At 37.9% G+C, this 16,638-nt stretch overlaps 1 protein-coding gene across 7 annotated transcripts in view; it reads left to right on the plus strand.

Moving 5' to 3' along the window:
* The window catches only part of SNX14 (sorting nexin 14), a 67,250-nt gene that overhangs the window by 36,563 nt on the left and 14,049 nt on the right, over positions 1-16,638 (plus strand). For 5 of the 7 annotated variants that reach the window (XM_033428498.2, XM_033428504.2, XM_033428503.2 and 2 more), the window contains exons 16-18: positions 1,238-1,264; positions 3,319-3,451; positions 9,543-9,744. In XM_033428498.2, coding sequence (XP_033284389.1) covers positions 1,238-1,264; positions 3,319-3,451; positions 9,543-9,744 — 362 coding nt within the window. The remainder of the gene's footprint in view (positions 1-1,237; positions 1,265-3,318; positions 3,452-9,542; positions 9,745-16,638) is intronic. The other 2 variants (XM_004270063.4, XM_033428502.2) reach the window with 1 other exon arrangement.

Consider the following 16,638-nt stretch of genomic DNA (forward strand, 5'->3'; position numbering starts at 1 on the left):
CTAAGGACTTGTAGAGCTATACTACATATAGTAATGTGAAAATGCCTGACATTCTTTCAGAAAAATTTAACAAGATATGTACACCATTGCCTTGTTAATCTCATAATTATTATTGCTTGATCACCTGCTTTATTGGAGACTATGGACTGCATGCATAATTGAAATCCACAGATAACTCAGTTTTAGAGAGTAGTTTGTTTTTTTCCCATTTATTAATTTTAGTGAAACTCCTGTATAGGACTGCGAAAGAGGAAGTGGTTCTTTTACCTTATTAGCCTGCTGAGTAGCTAAGTGTAAGTCAGAGTCATAACCTCAGAGATGGAAAGCTGTCTTTGCCACTTGGTGAACACCTAGTTGTCTTCAACATATGAAGGCACTAATTTTGCTGGCTTTAGAATATAAAATTAATAGGAAGAAAATATGGGTTGTTTTCATTCTGGGTACTGCTTATAGTCTTTAGTTTTTCTTTATATTGACCTGACTCTTAACGTTAGCTATCAGTCTTGTCAGGACTCTGCTTCTGTGATACTTGATTGATTTACCTATATATCAATAGAGTAAGTAAAAGCCTTTCTTAACATTCTTTCATTGAAAATTTAGGGTAGCATTGCTGATTTGCTGTTAGATGACTTAAAATATGTAAAATGTTTATTCATATGTTTTATGTCTACATTCTATTTAATTGCATTTAAAAAGTAAAATTTTAATGCATGTTAATTAATATTAACCTACTCTTCTGTTTCATTCCATACTTAAAGCATAACTTAAAAAATATTTAGGGATCTTTTGTTAACTTTGCTTCTTAGTTTAAGTCATAACTTAAAAAAATACTCAAACTAAAAATGTGTGGAGCATGCACAATTATATCTAATATAGACATGAATTCCATATTAGAAAATACAAGTTTGTTTTCGATGCCAAGTTTTTGGTGGCTTAGTCTCTGAATATTTTCCACTGTATCAAACAAATGGTTTGCCTAAATGAGGGCAAAAAACCAGAATTATTTCCTGACATATTGAGTTTTTAAAAACTTTCTTTAAAATGATCTAGAATTCAGATTCCAACCCCCCCAAAATAGCCATTGTGTTTGTTTCTCTTTCCTTTATCATGTTATTCATAATGCTATCCATCTGTGTAACTTTTAAATTTTGTTTTATGTTCTAAAGTGAAACTTGTTTAATATCTGGGCTTTCTCTTTCTCTTTTCCTTGTGTAATTTCACATGTCTGTTATTGCAGAAGTAGCCTAAGTTTGGATGATTTTCGGTAAGTCTTGAGACAGCATGTGATTCTTTTCTGTATAAATTATCTGTTTAACTCCAATTACTGCCTTTATATCAGGTATTTGGGATATCCTTTTTTTTTTTTTGGCCACGCCGCACAGCTTGAGGGATCTTAGTTCCTGGACCAGGGATTGAACCTGGGCCAGGGCAGTGAAAGCCTAGAATCCTAACCACTAGGCCACCAGGGAATGCCCTGGGACATCCTTTTAAGATTAACCTCTACTTTTATTCTAGAGGTCTCCTTTTTGAAATAGCATTGTATATGTCATCAGAAAATTAAAATGTCAGCATAAAATAAAGTGAAAAATCCAGTATTTAGCTTTTTAAGGCTGTTGACTCATTCTTTGTTGTTGTTGTTATTGATCTTGCTAAATTTCTTTTAGAATTATTTGTGTTTAAAGAACTTTCTTTAAAGCAAGAAGTACAATATTTCAGTATTTCTGGGTGTAATCACAAGTGAAATATTTAAAAAATATGTCATTTCAAAAAGCCCAACTGTTTTATAATCTAGGTCTACTAGCATAATCTATCTAGATCCTAGAGATTTTAATAATATTTTGTTAAGATTTTCATATTTTTTTTCAGAAAAATTTCTTCTCTCATAGAAAGGTATATTTATAATCCTGGATTTTTTAAAAACACTAATTGCATGCTTGTTTAAGTAAAACAATATTCTAGTTTAAGTATCCTTTTTACTACTACTACTTACTATTAGAGTTTTTCCAGTTTTAAAATAAGTGTGATTTACTCCTTGAACATGTATAAAATGCACATATCACTAATATACTGGTGCATTTGACACTTCATCAATTTACTTTTATTTCTGTAACTGTTGCATTATTATTATTATTATTATCTTATTTATTTTTTTTTTGCGGTACGCGGGCCTCTCACTGTTGTGGCCTCTCCCGTTGCGGAGCACAGGCTCCGGACGCACAGGCTCAGCGGCCATGGCTCATGGGCCCAGCTGCTCCGCGGCATGTGGGATCTTCCCGGACCGGGGCACGAACCCGTGTCCCCTCCATCGGCAGGCGGACTCTCAACCACTGTGCCACCAGGGAAGCCCTGTTGCATTATTTTTATAAATACGTTTTCTTATAGGAATAATAGCTATTCGTTAAGTTAGGCCTTCAACACCAATCTCCTTGAATTTTAAAATGGTCATTTTTCTTTGGACATCTGTCGTAAGGGCAGTATTACATAGTGAGTTTTAAATTGGATAAAAGTTATGTTTTTATTTGTTGAAACATGAGGCAATAATAAGTAGGCTGTAGGGGAGGAAATTTTTGCTGCTTTTTTTGTTGTTGCTTTTAGAAATTCACTTTTGAAAAAAATTACAAAACCATTATTTAATATATATGGCAGAGCAAGCTTCTTCCTTAGGCTACATTTGCTTTTATCTTTATGTTCATTGCTAACCCTTCCCTTTGGCATTTTATTTTTTCTTGTTATTATTTTGAAGTTATATATGGTGTATTTTATACTTCATTCTTCTTTTGAGTATTTATATGATTATAAAGTTGAAGAAAATTTTCAGAATTTTTTTGTTTTTCCATCTAAAAATAAAGTACTGAGAAGGTCATTGTTTTGTTTTTTTCCTGTTACACTGTGCTTTTTTAGCAGTACAGTACAGTTTGAATAGGATAGTCTATTTTGAACGTTGGTCTAACCACATTTTTAATTTATTTCAAAAAATGTATGGCAGTAAGAAATATGCACCACTAGGGGGCTCTCATCTTTTATTCTTTTTAGTTCAGTTAATGTTTTAAGGTTAAATAGTAGGTAAATTTCAAATGCTTGTTAATAAATATTGTCCCATTAATTCATCCCCTCAAATTTAAACTTTAAATGTTCTGTCACTTTTGGCTATAGAGATGTTGAGACAGTCTATGACTGAGAACTCCAAAAAGTTATGTTTAGCTATACCTTCAGTTTACCCTTTTTGCAACCATTTTTATTATTGTTTACAGTAAACTGGACCGTTGTGATAATGTAATAATTTACTGTGTTCTTGATACATTTTTGTTTAATATTTAGGAGCACACAGAAGAGAGGAGAATCATTTGGAATTAGCCGAATAGGTAGCAAAATTAAAGGAGTCTTCAAGAGCACCACAATGGAGGGAGCTATGTTGCCTAATTATGGCTTAGCTGAAGGTGAAGATGACTTTGTAAGTAAAAATTCTTCAGTTTGTTGTATGTATAATTTCAGACTTAATGTGGCATAAAAAATTGGTTACGCTTGTTATTTTCCCTTTTTTTTAATCTTAACTTCTTACTTCAGATTTTGTTTATGTTTCCCATTCTTTCACTAGTCATTATAGTTTCATGGTGCTAATCTAACTTTTTAAATTCCTGAGCACTAAGTTATTGCTTACTATGGCCAGATGGTTTCTGTTAAGCTGATATACTGCTAAATAGTCAAACAATTTACCACGTTTTGATTAAGCTTTTACTTCATATCCTGATCTTATCTCTTTCTAACCACATGGCCAGGCACACGGAGTTGTGTTAATCGATGTCCGACCTAACCCCTTGATATTCAGACTGTGATCTGTGGACCAGCAGCATCAGCATTACCTGGGAGCTTGTTATCAGTACAGAATCTCAGGCTTCATCCTAGACCTGCTGAATCATAATTTACATTTTAACAAGATCCCAGATTTATAAGCACATTATACCCTCCATGCTATTTTATTTCTCTGTCTTTTCACATGTTGTTTTGCTTGAAATGCCTTTTTTCCCCCTTTATTTACCTAGAAAATTCATACTTATCTTTCAGAATCTAGTTTCTTCCCATAAGCCCCTACCTGAGTCCCCAAGCAGAATTGAACATTCCCTCCTTTTTTTGCTTCTGTTAGATCATATGTTAAAACATGTACCACGTTGTGTTTGAAATTCCGATTTGTTTTTTTTTTTGGCTGTGCAGCAGGACTTGTGGGATCTTAGTTCCCCCACCAGGGATCGAACCCGGACCCTGGCAGTGAAAACTCCGAGTCCTAACCACTGGACTGCCAGGGAATTCCCTGAAATTACGATTTAATTTATGTATTTGAAAGTATGTTTATGATTGTCTTTCCTACCAATTAAGGAGTTCTATAAAGGCAGATATTATCTCATTTGTACTTTGCATTTGTTTAAAAAATCTTTATTGAACAGACATCCTGGGTCTTCATTTTGCCTTTTAATGTCTCAGCACTGGAGATAAAAAGATGATTAAGACCTAAACTTTGCTCTTAAGAAATTTACTATCCTGGGTATAAAAGGGATGAATATTAGTGATTGGATTGGTAATGACCGAGAAGAAGGAAGTGGGGACGGAAGAGTAAATAAACCTATTTTTCCTCTTTACCCCTTCCTTTCAACCTTTGTCCCTTTGCACTGATAAATTGTTAAAAAGATTCATTGCTTCTTCACAATAATTTTAATGGAAGAAAAACTTATTTAATCCTTTTTTTTCTTTTTAGATAATCCAAATACAGCATTCTTTTCATGCCCATATTTTCCTTAAAAGTATGGGTAGAAGAAGGACAGTAGACCAGAGGAGGGAGTCTTTTAAAAAAAACAATGTTTATGTTTTTAGATTTTAAGCATCTCAATTTTTTAATAGTATAGAAAAGTAGAAAAAAATTTAAAATACCACCCGTAATTCTGCCACCCAATAACTACTTCTATTAACATTCTTGTGATTCTGTTTTTTAAAAATATCTTTCCCCTTTTCACCCCCATAAATTAGGCTATATGTAGATTGCTATCCTGATCTCTGCCCACTTAATATAACAAAATATAACTTAAATATAACTTAATATAACAAAAGCATTTACCCATGTTATTGTGAACTCGAAACATAATTTTTATGGGGAAAGATGTACTTTTTCTTTTTTGTTCTTCCCAATTACTTGAAATACAAGCTATAGTTTTGCTTCAGGAATAGGAGGCTTTTTTTTTTTTTTTTTTGTCTGCACGGGCTCTAGGCGCGTGGGCTTCAGTAGTTGTGGCTTGCGGGCTCTAGAGTGCAGGCTCAGTAGTCGTGGCACGTGGGCTTAGTTGCTCTGTGGCATGTGGGATCTTCTGGACCAGGGATCAAACCCTTGTCCCCTGCATTGGCAGGTGGATTCTTAACCACTGCGCCACCAGGCAAATCCAGGAGGCTATCTTTAAAAAGCTGAGAAAGTTTGTTCTGTTTTGTAGTGGCCCAAGGAGGAAGGAAATTCTTTATTGGTCTTTATTTACTTATTTTTTATTGAAGTATAATTTTTTGTTTAATTTTTAATGGAGTATAGTTGATTTACAATGTTGTGTTAGTTCCAGGTGTACAGCAAAGCGAATCAGTCATACATATACACATATACACTCTTTTTTTTTTTTTTAGATTCTTCTCCCATATAGGCTATTACATAGTGTTGAATAGAGTTCCCTGTGCTATACAGCAGGTTCTTATTAGTTATCTATTTTATATATAGTAGTGTGTATACATCAGTCTATCTCCCAATTTACCCCCCACCTTACCCCGTTAACCATAAGTTTGTTTTCTGCATCTGTGACTCTACTTCTGTTTTGTAAATAAGTTCATTTGTATGCTTTTTTTTTAGATTCCACATATAAGCGATATCATGAGATATTTGTCTTTCTGTGTCTGACTTACTTCACTCAGTATGACAACCTCTGGGTCCATCCATGTTGTTGCAAATGGCATTATTTTTTTCTTTTTTATGGCTGAGTAATATTCCATTGTATATATGTACCACATCTTATTTTATCCGTTCCTCTGTTGATGGACACTTAGGTTGCTTCCATGTCCTGGCTATTGTAAATAGTGCTGCAATGAACATTGGGGTGCATGTATCTTTTTGAATTATAGTTTCCTCTGGGTATATGCCTAAGAGTGGGATTGCTGGGTCATATGGTAGTTCTAATTTTAGTTTTTTAAGGAACCTCCATACTGTTCTCCATAGTGGCTGTACCAATTTACATTCCTACCAACAGCATAGGAGGGTTCCCTTTTCTCCACACCCTCTCCAGCATTTACTGTTTGTAGATTTTTTTTTTTTAATTTTTAAATTTAATTTTGGCTGCATTGGGTCGTCGCTGTGTGCAGGCTTCCTCTAGTTGCAGCAAGCAGGGGCTGCTCTTCGTTGCAGTGTGCAGGTTTCTCACCACAGTGGCTTCTCTTGTTGCAGAGCACAGGCTCTAGGCGTGTGGGCTTCAGTAGTTGTGGCTCGTGGTCTCTAGAGCATAGGCTCAGTAGTTGTGGCACACAGGCTTAGTTGCTCCATGGCATGTGGGATCTTCCTGGACCAGGGATCGAACCTGTGTCCCCTGCGTTGGCAGGCAGATTCTTAGCCACCGAGCCACCAGGGAAGTCTTGTTTGTTGATTTTTTGATGATGGTCATTCTCTCTGGTGTGCGGTGATACCTCATTGTAGTTTTGATTTGCATTTCTCTAATAGTGATGTTGAGCATCTTTTCATGTGCTTTTTGGCCATCTGTATGTCTTCTTTGGAGAAATGTCTATTTAGATCTGCCCATTTTTTGAATGGGTTATTTATTTTTTTGATATTGAGCTGCATGAGCTGTTTGTATATTTTGGAGATTAATCCCTTGCCAGTTGCTTCATTTGCAAATATTTTCTCCCATTCTAAGGGTTGTCTTGGAAATTCTTGATTGGAAGTAAAGATAGTAATAATGGAAAGTAGGGTAAGAGGGCAAACTAATTGTTAGTACTCTGAAGAGAAAAGACAGGAGGTGGCTAGGGTGTTAAACCAGACCAAGATAGTCCCACTTAGGATTTGGGGGTACTGTGCTAGCTAAACTGTGGGACCTCGGGGAAATCTCCTTTGCCTTGTTTAGGAAGTGTATGGGAAAGGGAAATTGCCAGTCTCACTGCCAGGGCTAAAGTGGTATGTGATCCAAAATTGAGACCTGGAAGATTTTTATTTTTTTAGAAAAGGATCAACTTGACGTGATCGTTTGGTAGCAGTGCCTCCTTGCTATGTGACCTTGGGTAAATTGCTTAATTTTATTTTGATTTAACTTCCTCACATGTGAAATGGGGATAATAGTATCTAGCTTGTATATGGGTGTTGTGAGGATTAATAAGTGATATATATGAAGCACTTGGGACAGTGCCCAGCACACAGTAAGTGCAGTAAGTACTATACAGTGTTATAATACCATCAGATAAATTATAAGTTAAATTGGCATATGTATACTGGCCTGGGAACCAAAGTCTTCTATGTAAGGTTGGGTCTGTCTGAAAATGCATTTCTGTCCAAGTTCAGAACTGATTCACAGATAAACTTCTGGAACGTAATACGCCCATTGGTATATTGGCAGTTATCCCCAACATAGGAAAGGCTAATAATGAGTTAAATTATAGTATTTCTCAAGGAAATAGGGGACATCTCTTTGCCTTTTATCCTCTGCCTGTTTTATTCCCTATCTTCTTTGTAGAGGGAACATCTGTTTGAAAATGAGAAAGCACTTGGTTTTCCTTTTTATAAAATTTTGGTTATATATTTTTAAATAATATTAAAGGAATCCCTGAAAATTCTTAAAGAAATATTGCCCTAGAGATTTTTCATTTACTTTTTTGATATAAACACCATTTAAATGGTAGCAGTAATAAAATATTAAACTTTGTTCTTTGTCTTTTATTGATATTTTTATTTAAGAATTTTTTTTCTATTTTGTTTCTTAGATTGATTTTTATTTAAGAATGTCCCATTTCTTGGCTTTTAGTCAGCTTGTTAAACAAATTTTCTATCATTTTATGATTCATTTTACCATTTCTCGTCAAAAGCCAAGTCTGTTAACAAAATTACAGTTGTAATAACCATGGAAAATGCTGCCCTGTACCTCAGATTCCAAGCAGTGGAGTGGGTGTTTCCCTCACACATGCTTCTCTGTTTTTCTTCCAGGTTTGTAAGGAGATAGACAGCCTTGTCCCCAAAAGGCGAGAACTAACACTTATTGTCTGTTTTTACAGTTTCATTGTTTTAGGCCTGGAAGACATTTTTGTTTTCAACAGAGCATTAAGAAGTCTTCCTGAGATTCTTAACAGTCTTATTAGGGGTGACAGAAAGCCATTTTAGGACAGGAACAGAAAAAGGGATAATTGCCAAGGGACTTAGTGGGGGAGGAAAAGAATTCACTTAGAAGAGAGTTGGCTACCAGGTGTGGGAAGAGAGTAGAATGGAGAGTGAAGGTAGGGTGCTAGAATTCTGGAAAGAAATACCTCTTCTCTACTGGTTTGCTCTGACTAGACTGTTCAGAATTCTCTTAAGCGCTACAACCTTTGACTCATTTCCTTAAAAAAGTGTGTTCAAGATGGTTGTGTTTTATCTGTAAAATTTTGCCCCCCTTAACATGAATCAGAGATGTCTAGGTGACCAGGTGTTATAATGTGCCAATTCAGAGATTCTTTTCCGATTTAGTGAAGACAGACATTTTTTTCCCCTTCTTTCTGCATGTTTATTTCTAGAACATGTTTAACACTGCTTTTTTAAAATAATTGTTCTTCAGGTAATATTTTAAAGCATATTTATTTTAAATATTTATATTATTAAAATTTTAGAAGCTAGGAGATGAAAAAACAATTTTAATTATATAGAGGTGGGTCCCTTTCAGACCTTTCTTCTAATTTTATATTATCTAATGCTGCAGTGAATATATTTATACTTGTGCCTTTTTCACAGTTTAAAAAAATTTGTCTAAAATAAATGCTTGTGTTAGAATAAGTTGCCAGAAATGGAATTAACTTGGTTGAAACTGTTTTATGGCTTCTTATATTGATAAATATATATGGGCAAAACTCTTTTTAAAAGGATCGTACAGGTATATCTTGTAACCAACAATATATTGCATATCCAGTTTATCTGTGCAGTTTCCATCAGTGGCTGTTACAAAATTTTACATTCCTAAATGAAAGATATCAGTACAGTAATTTCTACTTCTTATTACCAGAGTTAAATATTTTTCTGTATTTGTGTATTTTTAATATATTTTCCAGTAATTGCTGAAGTGTCTTATATTCTGTTGAATTTTCATATATTGGTGATGCAACAAAACCTGGAGTTGATGCAACTTGTTAGTTTTATATCCTTAACCTTTTCAGTAGAAAATTTGATATCACTTAATTTCAAAAGTATTAAAAAATTATAGACTTTATATGGGCATATTACTTTGTAGTTACATCTCATATGGTATAGGTATAAAGGTCCTGGAAGTATTAATTTTTTTTTCTGATGATTTTTTTTCCAGATTGAAGAAGGTATTGTTGTAATGGAAGATGATTCTCCAGTGGAAGCTGTGAACACACCTAATACTCCTCGAAACCTTGCTGCATGGAAAATTAGCATTCCATATGTAGACTTTTTTGAAGATACCTCCTCTGAAAGGAAGGAGAAAAAGGAGAGAATACCAGTGTTTTGTATTGATGTTGAAAGAAATGATAGAAGAGCAGGTATTAATATTATTAATGCATATAGCACTAATCAGGTATTAAAATGATTAAGACAGCATTCTCCCCCTCCATTGTTGTGGGCTAATAATAATTGGTAAAAATATGATCAAACACAACTTTACAAGTTTTCTTTATGTTTTGCTGTCTTTTTACTTTTGGTTATTTCATCCGTGTGTTGCAGTTGAGATGGGTAAACAGCATCCATAGCAGGATAAATATTCGCCACCCTGGGCTTTGTCCCAGAGAGTGGGCAGTCTGTATAAGCAAAAACACATCAAAGTTGTGCACATTTTGGGAATGATGAGCAGAAAAATAAAGTTGACCTCAGGAAGAAGGGACCGTCTGTGAGGAAAGAAGGAAAAAGTGGCAGGGTTAGGAAATGGTTTCGAGAGAGGAGTGACGAAGTGATAAGATGAAGGTCAGTGCTAATGATTCCCCTTATTTATTTTTCAAAAAGTATTAGGTGTTTGATTTTTCTCAGAAGCTGATCCTGTTTCATGCATAGGAACATAAAGTATAGGAATGGGGAAGGAAGAATGCTCAGAGTAGCTAGCAATGATATTCCCTATTGTAGTTAAATACCAGGCAGGATCTTGTTCTCTTCAGTTCTGAGTCACTGCTACTGGATTTTGCTGTAACTTCTGTTCGGTCTTGCTAGATGCTGTTCTATCTCAGCATTTTAATAAGTATACAGACAAACCTTTGTCGATATTAGAGTTTCATTTCAGTTTCAAACACAGTCACTTATGTCTTTTGTCTGCTGTTTCTGCTGATAGGAATTTTAAGTGTTAAAAAGAATTTGGAAAGGAATACCCTAGTTAACTTCTGGATTCAATTCTTTGCTGTGCCTAGTACTTAAAATCTGGCTTTTCTCTCAATGTTCTTGGCTCTCAGAAAATTATTTAAAATGTTTGACTATTCAGATATAAATCCCTATCAATATAAATAAATTGCTTTTTATTGAGGTATAATTGACATACATTATTACATTAGTTTTAGGTACAATATAGTGATTCAGTATAGTGATTCTGCATTTGGATACACTGCAAAATGATCACCACAATAAGTCTGGTTACCGTCCTTCACCATACAAAGTTAATACAATATTATTGACTGTGTTCCCCATGCTGTACTTTATATCCCTATGACTTATTTATTTTATAACTGGAAGTTTGTACTACTTGATCACCTTCACCCATTTTGTCCTTCTCTGGCAGCCACCCATCTGATCTCTGTATGAGTCTGCATTTTGTTTTGGTTTGTTTGTTTTGTTTTTTAGATTCCATGTATAAGTGAAATCATGTGCTATTTGTCTTTCTTCGACTTATTTCATTCAGCTTAATACCCTCAAGGTCCATCCATGTTGTTACAAATGGCAAGATTTCATTCTTTTTAAATGGCTGAGTAGTATTCCATTGTATACATATACCACATCTGCTCTATCCATTCATCTGTTGATGGACATTTAGGTTGTTTCCATGTCTTGTTTATTGCAAATAATGCTGCAGTGAATATAGGAGTGCATATATCTTTTCGAATTAGTGTTTTTTTGGATAGATACCCGGCAGTGGAATTGTTGGATGATATGGTAAATCTGTTCGTAATTTTTTGAGGAACTTCCATACTGTTTTCCATAGTGACTGCACCAATACCAATTTACATTCCCACCAGCAGTACACAAGGGTTCCCTTTTTACCACATCCTCATCAACACTTGTTATTTCTTGTCTTTTTCACAGTGGCCATTCTGACAGGTGTGAGGTGGTATCTCATTGTGGTTTTGATTTGCATTTCCCTGATGATTAGTGATGTTGAGCATCTTATCATGTGTCTGTTTAGCCATCTATATGTATTCTTTGGAAAAATGTCTATTCAGATCATCTGTCCATTTTTTAATAGGTGTTTTTGTTACTGAATTGTGTGAGTTCTTTATGTATATGGGATATTAAGCCCTTATTAGATATATGCTTTGCAAATACCTTCTCCCATTCAGTAGATTGCCTTTTTGTATTGTTGATGGTTTCCTTCACTGTGCAAAATCTTTTTGTTTGATGTAGTCCCATTTGTTTATTTTTGCTTTGTTTCCCTTGCCTTTGGAGTCAGATGAAAACAAAAAAATCACTAAAACCAATGTCAGGGAGCTTGCCACCTGTGTTTTCTTCTAGGAGTTTTATGGTTTTAAGTCTTTCATACAAATCTTTAATTTATTTTCAGTTAATTTTTTTACATGGTATAAGATAGTGGTCCAGTTTCATTCTTTTGCATGTAGCTGTTCAGTTTTCCCAACACCATTTATTAATTTTAATTTTAGTTTATAAGAATTTTTTAAAAATTTATTTATTAATTTTTGGCTGCATTGGGTCTTTGTTGCTGCACGCGGGCTTTCTCTAGTTGCAGCGAGCAGGGGCTACTCTTTGTTGCGGTGTGTGGGCTTCTCATTGTGGTGGCTTTTCTTGTTGTGGAGCACGGGCTCTAGGAGCGCAGGCTTCAGTAGTTGTGGTGCACAGGCTCAGTAGTTGTGGCTCGCAGGCTCTGGAGCGCAGGCTCAGCAGTTGTGGCACATGGGCTTAGTTGCTCCACTACATGTGGGATCTTCCCGGACCAGGGATCAAACCCATGTCCCCTGAATTGGCAGGCGGATTCTTAACCACTGAGCCACCAGGGAAGCCCTAATTTTATTTATTTATTTATTTGACCGCGCCGAATCTTAGTTGCGGCACACGGGATCTTCGCTGCTGTGTGTGGGATCTTCATTGCTGCCTGCTGGATCTTTAGTTGCAGCATGTGGGATCTTTAGTTGTGGCATGTGGGTTCTTAGTTGCTGCATGTGGGCTCTAGTTCCCTGACCAGGGATCGAACCCAGGCCCCCTGCTTTGGGAGAGTGGAGTCTTAACCCCTGGACCACCAGGGATGTCCCTATTTTTATTTTAATTTCTAAAAATAAGTCACACTGGTGGCGCAGTGTTTAAGAATCTGCCTGCCAATGCAGGGGACATGGGTTCGATCCCTGGTCCAGGAAGATCCCACATGCCGCACAGCAACTAAGCCCATGCTCCACAATTACTGAGCCTGCGAGCCACAACTACTGAGCCTGTGCTCCACAACTACTGACGCCCGTGCGCCTAGAGCCCATGCTGCACAACAAGAGAAGCCACTGCAATGAGAAGTCCACACATTGTAACGAAGAGTAGCCCCTGCTCAACACAGCTAGAGAAAGCCTGCGCACAGCAATGAATTCCAATGCAGCCAAAAATAAATAAATAAAATAAACAAATTAAAAAAAAAAAATAAAATAAGCCACCCAGTTTATGGTGTTTTGTTATAGCAGCCTGAGCAGACTAAGACGGTTACAGAAAGGTTGCAAAAAATAGTACAGAAAGTTGTCATACACCCTTTACCCAGCTTCCCCTTGTATTGACATCTTATAAAACCATAGTACAATGATTGAAACCAGAAAATTAGCATTGATGGGATATTCATTTGAATTTCACCAGTTTTCCCACTAATACCCTCTTTCTGGTTCAGGATCCAACCCAGGATCCCACACTGAATTTAGTCTTGTCTCCTTAGTCTCCTATGTTCTGTGATAGTTTCTCAGTCTTCCCTTGTCTTTAATGAACTTGACACTTTTTTAAAGAGTCCTGACTAGTTATTTGTAGAAAACACTTGAGTTTGTTCCTCCACTTGAGTTTGCTGCTCAACAATGTTTACTTATTAAAGGACAGAAGAGGCTCTCCTGTCCCCACTGTATATTCTTGCCTCCATTGTCATAAATTAATTGACCATATATGTGTGGGTTTATTTCTGGGCTCTCTCTTCTGTTCCATTGATCTATGTGTCTGTTTTTATGCCAGTACCATACTTGTTTGATTATTATAGGTTTGTAGTACAGTTTAAAATCAGGGAGCATGATACCTCTAGCTTTGTTCTTTTTTCTCAAGATTGTTTTGGCTAATCAAAACTACAATGAGGTGTCACCTCACACCAATCAGAATGGCTATCATCAAAAAATCTACAAACAATAAATGCTGGAGAAGGTGTGGAGAAAAGGGAACCGTCTTGCACTGTTGGTGGGAATGTAAATTGATACAGTCATTTGGAGAACAGTATCGAGGTTCCTTAAAAAACTAAAAATGGAACTACCATATGACCCAGCAATCCCACTACTGGGCATATACCCTGAGAAAACCATAATTCAAAAAGAGTCATGTACCACAATGATCATTGCAGCTCTATTTACAATAGCCAGGACATGGAAGCAACCTAAGTGTCCATCGACAGATGAATGGATAAAGAAGATGTGGCACATATATACAATGGAATATTACTCAGCCATAAAAAGAAATGAAATTGAGTTATTTGTAGTGAGGTGGATGGACCTAGAGTCTGTCATACAGAGTGAAGTAAATAAGAAAGAGAAAAACAAATACCATATGCTAACACATACATATATGGAATCTAAAAAACAAACAAACAAAAAACACTGGTTATGAAGAACCTAGGGGCAGGACAGGGATAAAGACGCGGAAGTAGAGAATGGACTTGAGGACACGGGGAGGGGGAAGGGTAAGCTGGGACGAAGTGAGAGAGTGGCATGGACTTATATATACTACCAAATGTAAAATAGATAGCTAGTAGGAAGCAGCCGCATAGCACAGGGAGATCACCTCAGTGCTTTTGACCACCTAGAGGGGTGGGATAGGGAGGGTGGGAGGGAGATGCAAGAGGGAGGAGATATGGGGATATATGTATATGTATAGCTGATTCACTTTGTTATAAAGCAGAAACTAACACACCATTGTAAAGGAATTATACTCCAATAAAAGTGTTAAAAAAACAATAGACATAGGGATAGTCAAAAAAAAAAAAGAACTAGAACTTGAAGGTTTGGAAAATTCTCAGACTATCCATATATCATGCTCTGGAAAAAAGCCAAGGGTGTGGCTGAACAATGGTTTGCTGAAGAGATCAGGCATGTGACTCATGGATCAATCATCTCAGCAGAAGCCAGGAATAGAGCTGTGGCTATCCAGGAAAGATCCGTGGAGGACCCTGTTATTTGGAACTCTCTGGGCTTCTTGGACCTGGATGTCTGTTTCCTTCCCCAGGTTAAGGAAGTTTTCAGCCATTATTTCTTCAGATAACTTTTCTGCCCCTTTTTCTCTTCTCCTTTTGGGACCCCTATAATGCGAGTGTTATTTCACTTGATATTATCCTATAGGTCCCATAAGTTATCTTCTTTTTTTTTTTTTTTTTTGTGGTACACGGGCCTCTCCCGTTGCGGAGCATGGGCTCCGGACGCGCAGGCTCAGCGGCCATGGCTCATGGGCCCAGCTGCTCCGCGGCATGTGGGATCTTCCCGGACCGTGTCCCCTGCATTGGCAGGCGGACTCTTAACCACTGCGCCACCAGGGAAGCCCTATTTCCTCATTTTACTTGACTCTGTGCTTCTTTCTGTGTATTAGGGGAAACAGCTACCTCTCTCAGTCTTGAAGAGTGGCCTGTGTAGGGGATGAGCCCTCTAATTCAACCTTGTGCTAGGTCTTCTTTGTCTTTTGAACCTTTGTGATTGTCTAAACTGCCTGATTTATTCTTGATATATGCCTGTTATGGAGCATGTGCCAAGACCTATTAGTGTTCCAAGGGGAGGAATCCCGTTTATCGCCTCGTTTCAGGCTGATGGGAAGCCAGACACTTAGGCAGCAGCCTTTAAAGTAGGCAGATATATACAGTCCTGCAGGGCCACAGTCAAAATCCCTACCTGCCTCCATTCCAGGAGATCTGGAGGTGTCCTCGGGGTGCATAGTTGCTTAGACGAGTGTATGAGCTCCTGAGAGTTCTTATTGAGCTGTAGTGAGGCCAAGGGGTTGTGCAGGGATGGTGTCTCCCTGCTTACGTTCTCTGGGTGCTCTTCCTTAGCTCCTAGATGTGTGGAAAATCTGAAGCCTGTCCCTCAGGCTGAAGCTCCAAGCTAAGTAAATAGGCCTTTTTCACAGGAAGACTGGGGTTTTATTTAGTGTGCTGTCTGTGCAGTCCCTGGGGGGCGGTGTGCCTTTCCAGGAACTGTCTTTCCAACTGGTACAGTCCCGTGGAGCTCAGTATTGCCAGCTCCCTTAGCCACCAGGGCCAAGTGATCAAGGGGTGTCCCCTGTGTGGATTGCACACACCTGCTGGCTTCAGCAAGGCAGCTGGTGAGTGTAGGGGGCAGGGCATGCTGGCCAGTGTCAGAAAGGCTGCCTGTGCTTGCAGCTCTCAGCAGTGCAGTGGGAGAGTGCCTTGCCTATGTGAGTGAGCTGGCTTTAGGCGGGGAGAGGAAGAATGCTGCAGCTGCTCGTGCTTGCCAGTCACAGCCCGGGAGCCAGGGAGCGCTGCAACCACTCTGGCTTCAGCAAGGCAGTGGGATAGTGCTGCAACCACTTACCCCTGCCTATCCAAGCAAGGCTGGGGGGTGCCATTTCCAAGCTTGTCTGCCTGTGCTAGCAGGGTAGGTGGGGGGACAGTAATGGCATCTGCCCCTGCCTGCATCTTGGGAGAGTTTCAGCTGTCCCCTGCCCCTCCAGCATGCTTTTAGATTAGCAAACGAGTTTTCTTACATGTAGTCTAGGCACTTTATTTTCTTTTTTCTTTTTTTTTTTTTTGGTACGCGGGCCTCTGACTGCTGTGGCCTCTCTGGTTGCGGAGCACAGGCTCCGGACGCACAGGCTCAGTGGCCATGGCTCATGGGCACAGCTGCTCCGCGGCATGTGGGATCTTCCCGGACTGGGGCACGAATCCGCGTCCCCTGCATCGGCAGACGGACTCCCAACCACTGCGCCACCAGGGAAGCCCAAGGCACTTTCTTTTCTTTCTTTTTTTTTTTTTTTTTTGGCCGCACTGTGCAGCTTGTGGGATCTTA

This window comes from Orcinus orca, chromosome 12, assembly GCF_937001465.1.
Source record: "Orcinus orca chromosome 12, mOrcOrc1.1, whole genome shotgun sequence".
In the NCBI taxonomy this organism is placed as follows: Eukaryota; Metazoa; Chordata; class Mammalia; order Artiodactyla; family Delphinidae; genus Orcinus; species Orcinus orca.